At 36.8% G+C, this 11515-nt stretch overlaps 1 protein-coding gene across 1 annotated transcript; it reads left to right on the plus strand.

The window, feature by feature from the left end:
- Nucleotides 1-6719: 6719 nt before the first annotated feature.
- On the plus strand, nt 6720-9631 carry LOC125656686 (uncharacterized). The gene is made up of 2 exons (XM_056145572.1): nt 6720-6747; nt 8535-9631. The coding sequence occupies exons 1-2, from the start codon at nt 6720-6722 to the stop codon at nt 9629-9631; spliced, it is 1125 nt and encodes a 374-aa protein (XP_056001547.1).
- Nucleotides 9632-11515: the final 1884 nt, after the last annotated feature.

Here is an 11515-nt window from a genome sequence, read left to right on the forward strand (position 1 = left end):
GTGCATATGGAGGTCTCTCCCGACTGTGGTCCATTGGAGCTCGGGCTAATACAGTGAAAGCGTACGAAAACGAAAAAAAAAAAAAATCTAACTACATGTAAGTGCATATGGAGGTCTCTCCCGACTGTGGTCCATTGGAGCTCGGGCTAATACAGTGAAAGCGTACGAAAACGAAAAAAAAAATAAAATCTAACTACATGTAAGTGCATATGGAGGTCTCTCCCGACTGTGGTCCATTGGAGCTCGGGCTAATACAGTGAAAGCGTACGAAAACGAAAAAAAAAAATCTAACTACATGTAAGTGCATATGGAGGTCTCTCCCGATTGTGGTCCATTGGAGCTCGGGCTAATACAGTGAAAGTGTACGAAAACGAAGAAAAAAAATTCTAGACTCCTGAACATCAGAGTGCATAGTAATAAAAATGATATGTTGGCCTCTACCAAATTTGCAATCTCTCTCTTTCTCTCGGCGCTAACTTAACAAAAACTAGTACTAAAATATATGAAGATAACATCAATTATTTGAAGACACCATTTACCCTATGTAAAGACCCAATTGAGTGAGCTTTCTGGTCATTTCAATGTTTCATTCATATATCGATTCAATATATCTCGGTGAACTTGAAATAAAAAACACCATACAGTCTTCCACATCTGCTTCATACTTAAATGTTTTATTAAACATAAATGTTAACGGCAAACTAACAACTCAAAACGTTATGACAAACGGGATGATTTCAGCTTCTCCATCGTCAACTTCCCATATTTACGTAACAATATTCCATGATCACCACTAGACGGTGTTGTCTCTCGATTGATTCAGTACACAAAATCATGTTCAATGTCGTCTAAAGTCAGCATTTCGCAAATTCTGTGGTAATTTTAATGATCCAATTTACCACTACAGCCTGACATTGGGTTAAATGCTGTCTGACGTGTTTTATACCGATTGTTAGACTGTTCTTTACATACAAATTTTGACTACGGATTCCTCCGTTTATTTTATCAGGATATAGGACCCATGGCGGGTGTGACCGGTCGACAGGGGATGCTTACTCCTTCTAGGCACCTGATGCCACCTCTGGTGTGTCCAGGGGTCCGTTTTGTCTACTGATCATTATCTTTCCGATTTTTATCTCATTATTTTGATTCCTAATTTTAAGTAAATACATGGTAAAGTTGTAGTTAAAAGATAAAAAGAGACGAATTCAAGACAATTTGCTAGTCGGTTGGAGTATACTAGTCTAAATGCTGTCTATTTCTGATGTGATGAGTACATGCATTTCTTTAACCCACGGCCATGCGACAAGGCTTTACTGTTCTACATTTTTAATGAACGCAGTGCATTCAATCGATTGATATATTTGTAAGTAAAGCTGTCTACTGATTAATTTCAGCAAATAATTCTCATTATTTATCCAATTTTGATAAGATAAGACGTATTGATCTTCAGAAATCTTCAATTTATTTCATTTGACCACGTGTTGCAGAAATATGACGATTCGAATACGTATATTGGTTTCAGAGCAATTTATATTTGTTTATGCAGATTCATACGACTTAAGGCTAATGAATTGACCCACCATTTTCATTTGTAATTAATTATAAGTTGGTCACAAAATTATCAGATCATAACAACTATTAATATTTACGTCTCCAATGTTTTCCTTTCAATATCCTTGTCGATTGGAATCTGCCATTCCTGATGAAAGTGAATAGTGTGCGAATGCAGCTTGAAAATCTATATGGCACCACTATTTCCGGACAGAAATGAAATTAAAATTCAAAATATAAAAAATAGATTTCATTTTCGAAAATACATGAGGGTATGACCAGCAATGCTACTCACCAGCATACATTTTATGAAGCGCGTTGGCTCACTGAAGTACATGTATAATGTACATGTATGTTGGTATAAAGCGTCATAATTCATGCCCTCATGTACTTAATTTCTAAAACAATATTTATTTCTAAAATGGATAATGTTTGTTTCATCAAAATTGAGGGAAACATGACTTCAAGAGAAGCATTTGAAAAACAAAAGGTTTTGTGTGAAATGGATAAAGTTTTATTTTGGAATTTACTTTAAATCGTCACGTGACTCTAATGTGTGTTTTGATTTGCCAGTTCCCTTGAATTTACTTCCGTAAGAAAGAAACAGAACATACCTACACATGGTTCTCAGTCAATGTCTACTTTCCTTTATTTTGTAAACTTTAATCTACACTAATAAACAGACATCTGCACCATGCAGGAGTTCTGGCTTGTCATTTTGAACTACAACTAATTTACACATTCAAACACAGGTTCGTTGTCTAAAATTAATGTACGTCTTAAATAATCTAACATTCGTTTACGAGACATTCATCTATTCTTTATAGGTAAACGTTTCATTCAGTTTCTCTTGTAAATCAGACATTTCCGGTAAAAACACGACTTGGCTTGTATTGCAATTTTCCACCACGTTTAACAGACTTCCTAATGACAGTGTCATTTCTTGCACTCCACGCGAGACTTTCTAACCATCAGGATGAAGACATTTATTCTTGTGGCATTGTTCTTGGGGTTTTGCTGCCAGACTGCTGATTTCCAATTCAATGGTATGTTTTCTATAAAAGTCTTCTTTTTCATCACATTTTTTTTTCTGTACCCCACTCGTGTCGTTACTGGTTGGAAAACTGGACAGCATATGTAACTCACCATTTACTATTTCTTAAGTTACAACGGTCCCACCTTCTAAGAAATCTAATGAAAATATGAACAACCTTTTAAATCGAAATTATTAGTACTTTGCATACCTGAATAATGATTTCTTGATGCGCTTGCCGGGGAAATGTTTAAAACTTTCCAATATAAAATCTGAAATTCACACAGCATTTGCTACTGGATGAGGAGAACTTCAAATATTTCACCTGGAAACTTTTAATTGAGTAGTTCTCTCTTTTGATATCAAATCGTACTTTGAAACACTGTACCCAAGAAACAGTTCAAACATTTATGACTCTTAATGAATTTGTTCAAATCTTAAAACTTTTCCAACTTCAAAATTTGAATATGTAGAAGTAAATTAATATGAAATCGACCCAAAACCAGTACTGTATATTTAAATTGTGGAAAGTATTATTGTTGCTGTGGGTTTCTTGGTTATGACTTTCCAACAAGGCTTAAATTGACAGATAGAACAACATGCTACTGGTGACGGATACATTCATAAATTATGTCGATTCGCTATACATGTATACCTGTGAACTCGAAATAAAACACACCACAGAGTCGCCCAGTTCTGCTTCATGCTTAGATATCTTATTGAAAATAGATATTAACAGCAATCTAACAACTCAACTTCATGGTAAACGGGATGATTTCAGCTTCTCCATCGTCAACTTCCCACAGTTATGTAGCAATATTCCATTATCATCTGCATATGGTGTTTACATCTTTCAACTGATTCGATACGCAAGAGCTTGATCTGCGTATGATCAGTTCTTAAATCGAGACAGGCGACTGACAAAGAAGTTGATGGTGCAAGGGTTTCAACAGTCTCGTTTAAAGTCAACATTTTGCAAATTATATGGTCGTTATAACAATCTAGTTTGCCAATACAACCTATCATTGCGTCAAATCTGTCTGACTTGTTTCATACCGATTTTTAAGCCGTTCTTGGCACACACTCATTTTCCCTACGGATAGCTCTGTTTACCTGCATGATCAAGATATAGGGCTCACGGCGGATGTGACCCGTTGACAGGGGATGCTTACTCCTCCTAGGCACCTGATCCCCCTCTGGTATATCCAGGGGTCCGTGTTTGCCAAACAATCTATTTTGTATTGTTTATAGGAGTTATGAGATTGATCAGTGTTAGTTATCTTTACCTTTCATACATGAATAAATTGTCTTTGATAACATGTCGGTTAACATGTGCAAATCTTGCACAACATAAAGGGCAATATTTGCCTTTCCTGTTGTTTGTTAATCCTTGGATTCCTAGTGGAATGGGCTGATCTTCTATGTCCGGACCAGTATCATAGTCTGGTTCCAAATCGTTAACTACATGTATATGAGGAATAATTATGTTTGGTGAAATAACCATGAAATAATTAATATTACACTATAGAGAATATATATCCATGTGCAGAGCACACTGTTATTTGTTTGTCAGATGTTTAAAATAAAGTTTATTATAATACTAAAATCACTATTATGAATAGCAAACCCATTAAACTTCTCTATGTACATGTGTGCACACTTCCTTATCTTTACCTTTTTTGGAGGTGTCGATTTGAGACAATGAACAATTTTTGTGGACGAATTTAATTTCAGAACTTCATCACCTACAGTACATGCAATGATGAAAGCTATCGCATTTTGTTTTGGCCTTTTTAGAATTAGAAGTATTTGTTTTTAGCTCATGACATTCTGAAAGATATGTACTTAAGTCAATCGGGTTTTGGGAATTCTTTCCCCGGGTCATTCAAATCTGCTGTAACAAGTATTAAGTCTATTGGTTGATTATTTGCAGGTGTAAATTTTTATCTATTTTCGGTAGCATGAATAGCTCCATAATGTAGCAACTTTGAACTACTTCCGACCGTGAACCTTAAACATTCTATTAGCTTAACCACTTTTTCTGATTGAGACCAATTGCATTTCTTGGCGATATGGATAAATTAAATGAAATATGCCCTCATTCGATCGTACTATCATGTGTAGCAGGAACTATCATGTGTAGATGGAGCTGAACTAAGTGTAAGTATGTTGTTAGATCTGTCTGATTGACTCCTGCTGATCGTATAGATGTCATGTGTAGCAATTATGTCAGTTTGTAAGGCAGTCTTTCTATGTTCATTATCTTTCTGTCTCAGACACAACTCTTTTCCTCTTCTCTCTTTTCCTCTTCTCTCTTTTCTAGCATCTGGTGTGTCCGGGGGTCCGTGTTTGCCCAACTGTCTATTTTGTATTGCTTGTAGGAGTTATGAGATTGATCACTGTTCGTTATCTTCACCTTGCATCTACTGCTCTTGATGTTTTCCTTATCTTCTCATCATCTTCACGACTTTCTTTCTCACCTAACAATCTGAGTTTCTCTTTCTCATCAATAATTGAAAGAAATAGGAAGAAAACGAACATCGATCAATTCCACAGAGAATACAAAACTAAAGACAGGGCAAACTCGGACCCCCGGACACACAATAGGTGGGATCAGATGCTCAGAAAAAGCAATACTAGTAATCCCCTTTCGACTGGCTACACACACCATGAGCTCCACATCCCGACTAGGCAAACGGAGCAACTCGCAGCCAAAATCAGCGTACAAAGAATGGCGTTACCATTGGTATAAAACACGTCATAGAGCATTGAGCCACTGGCAGGTTATTTTGGTAAATTAGATCGTTATAACAACCTTAGAATTTGCGAAAGTTTGACTTCGGACGAGACAGCCGAAACCCCCACAACATCAACCCACCTGCTAGCAGCCTGCCTCGACCGAAAAACCAACAACATGCAGAAGAAACCCCACCCCTTGCAACCAAACCAGCCAATAGACACAAATACCATATGCAGGCGACATGGAACATTGCCACATAAACACGGGGAGTTGAATCTGATCCGTAGCTCTCTGTGTTCTTACCCAAACTCTTTCTCAAAACTACACATTCTCTTTCTACTTCAGCTATAATGCTGCATCTCTTCGGAGTCTCACTCTCCATCTGTCTTAAGATTTCTTCTCTTTTTATGATGTTCTAACATCTGATCTTTCGCACTGATCTGATCTGGTCGTGTTTTGGTTTGATGTTCAGAACTTCAATCTTGTGTGTTAGCCTGTGTCATACTTGCTTGATATTCAGAGCGCATACCTAGAATTTGTTCGAGCTCTGACTGTATCTTTATAATACCATGTTCTATTTGCTTATAGAAGTCATGAGATTGATCATTAGTCGTTATCTTCACTTTTACTCGAGTTATGAGATTGATCACTGTTTGTTATCTTCACTTTTACTCGAGTTATGAGATTGATCACTGTTCGTTATCTTCACCTTGGAGTTATGAGATTGATCACTGTTTGTTATCTTTATACCTTTATAAGAGTTACGAGATTGATCACTGTTCGTTATCTTCACCTTTATAGGAGTTCTGAGATTGATCACTGTTTGTTATTTTCACCTTTATAGGAGTTATGAGATTGATCACTGTTCGTTATCTTCACCTTTATAGGAGTTACGAGATTGATCACTGTTCGTTATCTTCACCTTTATAGGAGTTATGAATTTGATCACTGTTTTTTCTTTTCACCTTTATAGGAGTTATGAGATTGAGCTCTGTTTATCATCTTCACCTTTATAGGAGTTATGAAATTTATCAGTTTTTTCTTTTCACCTTTTTAGGAGTTATGAGATTGAACAGTTTCACCTTTATAGGAGTTATGAGATTGATCACTGTTCGTTATCTTCACCTTTATAGCAGTTATGAGATTGATCACTGTTCATTATTTTTACCTTATAGCAGTTATGAGATTGATCACTGTTCGCTATTTTCACCTTTCATTTAAGGGTCCCAAAACGTACTCGGAATGTTTTGGATAGCTTTCAAAGATTCTAATACCAGTTTTTCTTTGAATTTACGTTGGACAATGATCGAATTTGCTCTTTACCCCATTACATTTATATATAATAGATCATGAAGTATAGCGTTATTGATATCAATGGTAGAACTATTAGGGATGGTTATGGTCTTGGTGAAAGTGGAAGGTAACAAACAGTGATCAATCTTATAACTCCTACAAGGAATACAAAATAGGGAGTTGGACAAACACGGATAAAAATATTGCTACATAAAAATGGAAAGTTGACGATTGAAAAGTTGAAATCATCCCGTTTGTCGGAAACTTGAGTTATTTATTTGCCGTTAATATTTATTTCAATAAAATTCAAAGTACCAAACAGACTCAAGTGATTTGTTCGTCTCGTGTAGAAGCTTTTGAATACATTCTGCTTCATTATAATATAAAAACAGGTCAGCAAACAAAGGAGCATAATTAGTGTCCATGGGAATTCCAACAGACTGTTGGAAGACCTGATCACCAAAGACCTAAAAATATTGTCAATGAGAAACTCCAGCATATTTTTTATTTCAACTTCAGGGTACTTGTGTGTGGAATCATTGTGGTGTTTAACAAAGTATGTTTTTGGATGGCTGATCACTAGATATTAATATTTCCTTTTTGCATTTTTGTTGAAGAAGCAACTGTCTATGATGTCAAAAAGTGTAATCCTTTATTAATAATAACTATCTGCTTTTAGTATGGCCGAGTGGTTAAAGTATCACACTCAAAATCTCACGGCCTCTCATCTCTGTCGGCATGGGTTCGAATCCCGCTCGCGCCTGTAAGTGAGAAAGTTTCCCAGTTTACTTTTGGAATGTCGGTGGTCTCTTCCGAAGTACAATGTATCTGGGTTCTCTCTTCTACCAATATAAACTGGGCGCCACCAGATAACTGAAAAATTGTTGAGTGTGGCGGAAAACAGCAAAACAACAACATTTTACGCTAAGATCGTCTCCACAAAGAAGACCGAAATCAGCGCTAAAATGACCTGATCTCGCATAAGCGTGAGTACAGATAAAACCGCTTCAGACACCAATGTTGTGAATCGTAGTATTTACAGCAGGCAATGCATCCATTTTAGGTTGCTTCTCCGTGACTGGGTTGTACATGCATGCAGGAGATCTTTAGATCGCAGGGTCCGTCTTTATCAAGGGTAATTATGCAGTTTTCCCGGGCACCTGTTCGGCCGACTGTAATACAATGTACATTGTACATGATACCTCGAACTCGATGTAAAACTTGTATGGTACCAATTTTGATGCACCAGATGCGCATGTCGACAAATGATGTAATTATATGCTGATATTCACTACATACTTGATTTGCATTGAATAGTCCTTGACATGTGTTTTTAAAAAACATGTTCATTTTCATTTAAGAGAATAATAATTATGCCTTTTGGTTCTTTTATTCTGTGTACATGTTACTAGTCAATGAGACGACGTCATAGCACTGTATCAAAATATATGATCAAAGGAGGTATGACTGAAGGTTTCAGAATACTCTTGATCTAAGATTTCTAAAAATCTCACACTTTACAAATGTTCGTCTCTGACATTACAAAAGCGACCGTGTTGTAATTTGTTAATTCACTTGGGAAATGAGTAGTATTTATACAATTACATGTCCGCCCCATAGCATGTCCACCGAATGTACGACATTGTAGTACATCATCGCTTATCTAGAGACAGACACCGTTTGTAAAATCACCACGCACTACTGAGGCACATGAGGAGAAGCATGGAAAACACTTTAGTGTTTAGTTTTCATTTGTAAGATAAGACATTGAAAGTACATACATGTATATACATAGAATAAACAAGAATATAAGCGTTAATTAATTATGAAAGTGCTGAATCAGTTCCTTTATGAGTAAGTTACATGTATATGATTGAAAATGGGTTTCCTTTAATCGAACTCTATTACTTTTAGGTCAGAGTAGCATCTCTCAACTCCGATCCCAAGGAAGGTTCCCAAGATGTCCTTACAGGTGTAGACCTATCCCCAGTAACATTCCAGCCAACTGTATTTCACGAGGCAGAGTGCACACATTTCGAGGAAGGTTATGTCGAGGGTGTGATTGGATCAGTAGATGTGTCGGAAATAATGCCCTTCCACACTGCTATAGAAACTGTCCACGTATTCGTCAACAAGTGCCAAGGCACTGTGTGATACCCGGTTCTACTGTTACCAGTAGAGGTCGACGATGCAGATTGTGTGACAGAGTTCGCCCAATGTGTTCAAACAACAGGAGACCTCCTATCATTCCACGCTGTTCGATGAATTGTCGTGAAGTTGTGAACGGGACGCCTGGACAATGCGTGACGCAAGGAAGTTTAGTCAACTACCATGGTCGACCGTGTCGTTTGTGCGACGCGGTAGATTTTGGCTGTGTAAGGAAAAATCTGACAATATGTGCTGATGCCTTGGAAAACTGTCAAACACCTCAAGAGGGTATGCCAGATTTTTGCCTTTCTCAAAACGTTACAAGCACACCGACAACACCACCATGTCTAACGTGTCCAGTTGTGGGTAACTCCAGCAGGTGCACATTTCCGCTCTGCCAGCGATGTACTCCCCTAACAAATATTTTAACTGTTCCTCCGGAATGCATTAAGAAAGGCAACATTGTCCAAATTCCTGGATATCCTTATAAATGTAGCTTATGCCCTTACATTGATCCGTTTTGTGCCGAACTTGAAGTTACAGTCTGTGGAAATCAAATGGCTAATTGTGTCGGCGTGCCGATCGGAACACCTGCCAAATGCATTGACCAATCAGTACATATATTTCTAGGAAACCCGTGTTTATCGTGCCCGGTCTTAAAAACCGAGACGCCAGGATGCGTGAAGGAAGCATATGGTATTTGTCCCGGGCTTGTGTGTCCACGTGTAACTAGACAAACTGTGATGTGTTTTGATAATGGTCCGTTTTCTAATACCCCAAATGCAACCTGTAAATCATGTCCGATTTTACACAGAAACAGACATCGGGTGTGTACCAATATTAACTCCCTTCAACGATTTTGACATGCGTGTTAAAGAGAGATTTCTGAAAAGAATAAAGCTGGAATATTGTTTGCTTTTTGATATGTTTTATCAACTCTGCATATACCAAACTATCTATATTAGTATCATCTATATAATATAGTTAATGAGGACCTCAATTTTCATAACCTGGGTAGCAACACATTAACATTTTATTACTATCACCACAAAAGTATAGATAAGACCTATAGATAAGACCATTTAAATATTTTACATAGGAACCCAGTTGACTAAAATAATAATCAATGAAATAATGCAGTAATTCAAACTTTTAAGATACCTGCCTCGGTTTAAAATTGATTATATGATTATCATTTGTGTAGCAATATTCCATCATCACCTGCATATGGTTCTTATATCTCTTAACTGATTCGTTACACGAGAGAATGTTCTTCGTATGATCAATTCGTACATGGGGGCAGGCTACTGAAAAAAAGTCGTGTTTCATACCAAATATTAAACCGTTCGTTACATAGTATTTTTATATTCTCAAACCCCAGGTATATAGATAATTTTACTTGACGTTCCCCGGCTACCCCTATTGTTGATTGCTAAATAACTTAACTTTTTCTAGAATTAGTTAGAAATAAATTAGCCAGTACATGTATATACAAAGCAATGATTAACAATGATTCCGAAAAAGAAATGAGTTCTAAGATTCTGCTTCTGTGTTCTGATTATCTATTAGGTCTGAAACTATGTTTCTGAGCCTCTAGTGCTCCCAGTCCCTTTACTTGTGTTTCAAACGCTTTATTCTTTGTCTCTGAATTATGTTAGGTTTGGAACCCAATGTACCCCAAATGGTATATCTGCAGTGAGAGCCACAAATGGAGCACACTAAATTCCTTTTCGCCTTCCTTCTTCTTCAGCTACCGACAGACAACTGTGAACAGCCGCCGCAATCGCTCTTTATATAGCAATTGTCAGCGTCTGTCTGGATCACATAAACGTTTAATAGCGTAAGCACAAAAGCGTTTGATTGGTATTGAAGTTGCATACTTGCATCTCAATCACGGTAATTCTACTACACATGTATCGGTACGTCAAATTCAATGTCGTTCGGGACTTTACCCAGCATTATGCAAGGTAAAGATAACGAACAGTGATCAATCTCATAACTCCTATAAGCAATACAAAATAGATAGTTGGGCAAACACGGACCCCTGGACACACCAGAGGTGGGATCAGGTGCCTAGGAGGAGTAAGCATCAATTTTGGTTAATTAAACAATAAAATGATTTCTATGTTGTTTTATTGGGTGATGAAGGTACCTGGCATTGCAGAAGAAATTCATAAACCTTGTAAGCAGCCGGGTAATACATTTTTTTCCTACAATGATTGTTATCTTCATCAACCGATAAAACAACAAAGAAAGACATTTTATTGTTTATATCTAAATATTGATTTAAGTACTGAAATATCATATCGTTGATCATTTCTTTATTTTAAGCGGAACAGCCAATACACCCGTTGACCTTGTCAGCGCTTCATGGTATTAAAAAACCGAATCAAACTAGTTTGCAACAAACATGTATCCACTGTCTACAATGAAAGCAATGCCAGTTTCAAAATAAATACGCGAGAAGGATTCAGTGAATGTAAATATATAGTTATGAACTACTGTACGCTTTAAAATATTAAGATATATAATTATTGTTACATTTTCTAGGTTTAACTATTGGAATATTGTTATAAAGTGTTACAATACATATATTTTAATTTCTTGATGATATAATGATTATCTGATTGATTGTTTATGTTACATCCCGTGTATAATTTTTCACTCATATGGAGACGTCGCCATTCGTACGTGAAGTACCACAAAGTAGCGCGCAAGGCTGTAGCAGTGAAGGTTCTTAAACATGC

The sequence above is a fragment of the Ostrea edulis genome, chromosome 7 (assembly GCF_947568905.1).
Source record: "Ostrea edulis chromosome 7, xbOstEdul1.1, whole genome shotgun sequence".
NCBI classification, from domain to species: Eukaryota; Metazoa; Mollusca; class Bivalvia; order Ostreida; family Ostreidae; genus Ostrea; species Ostrea edulis.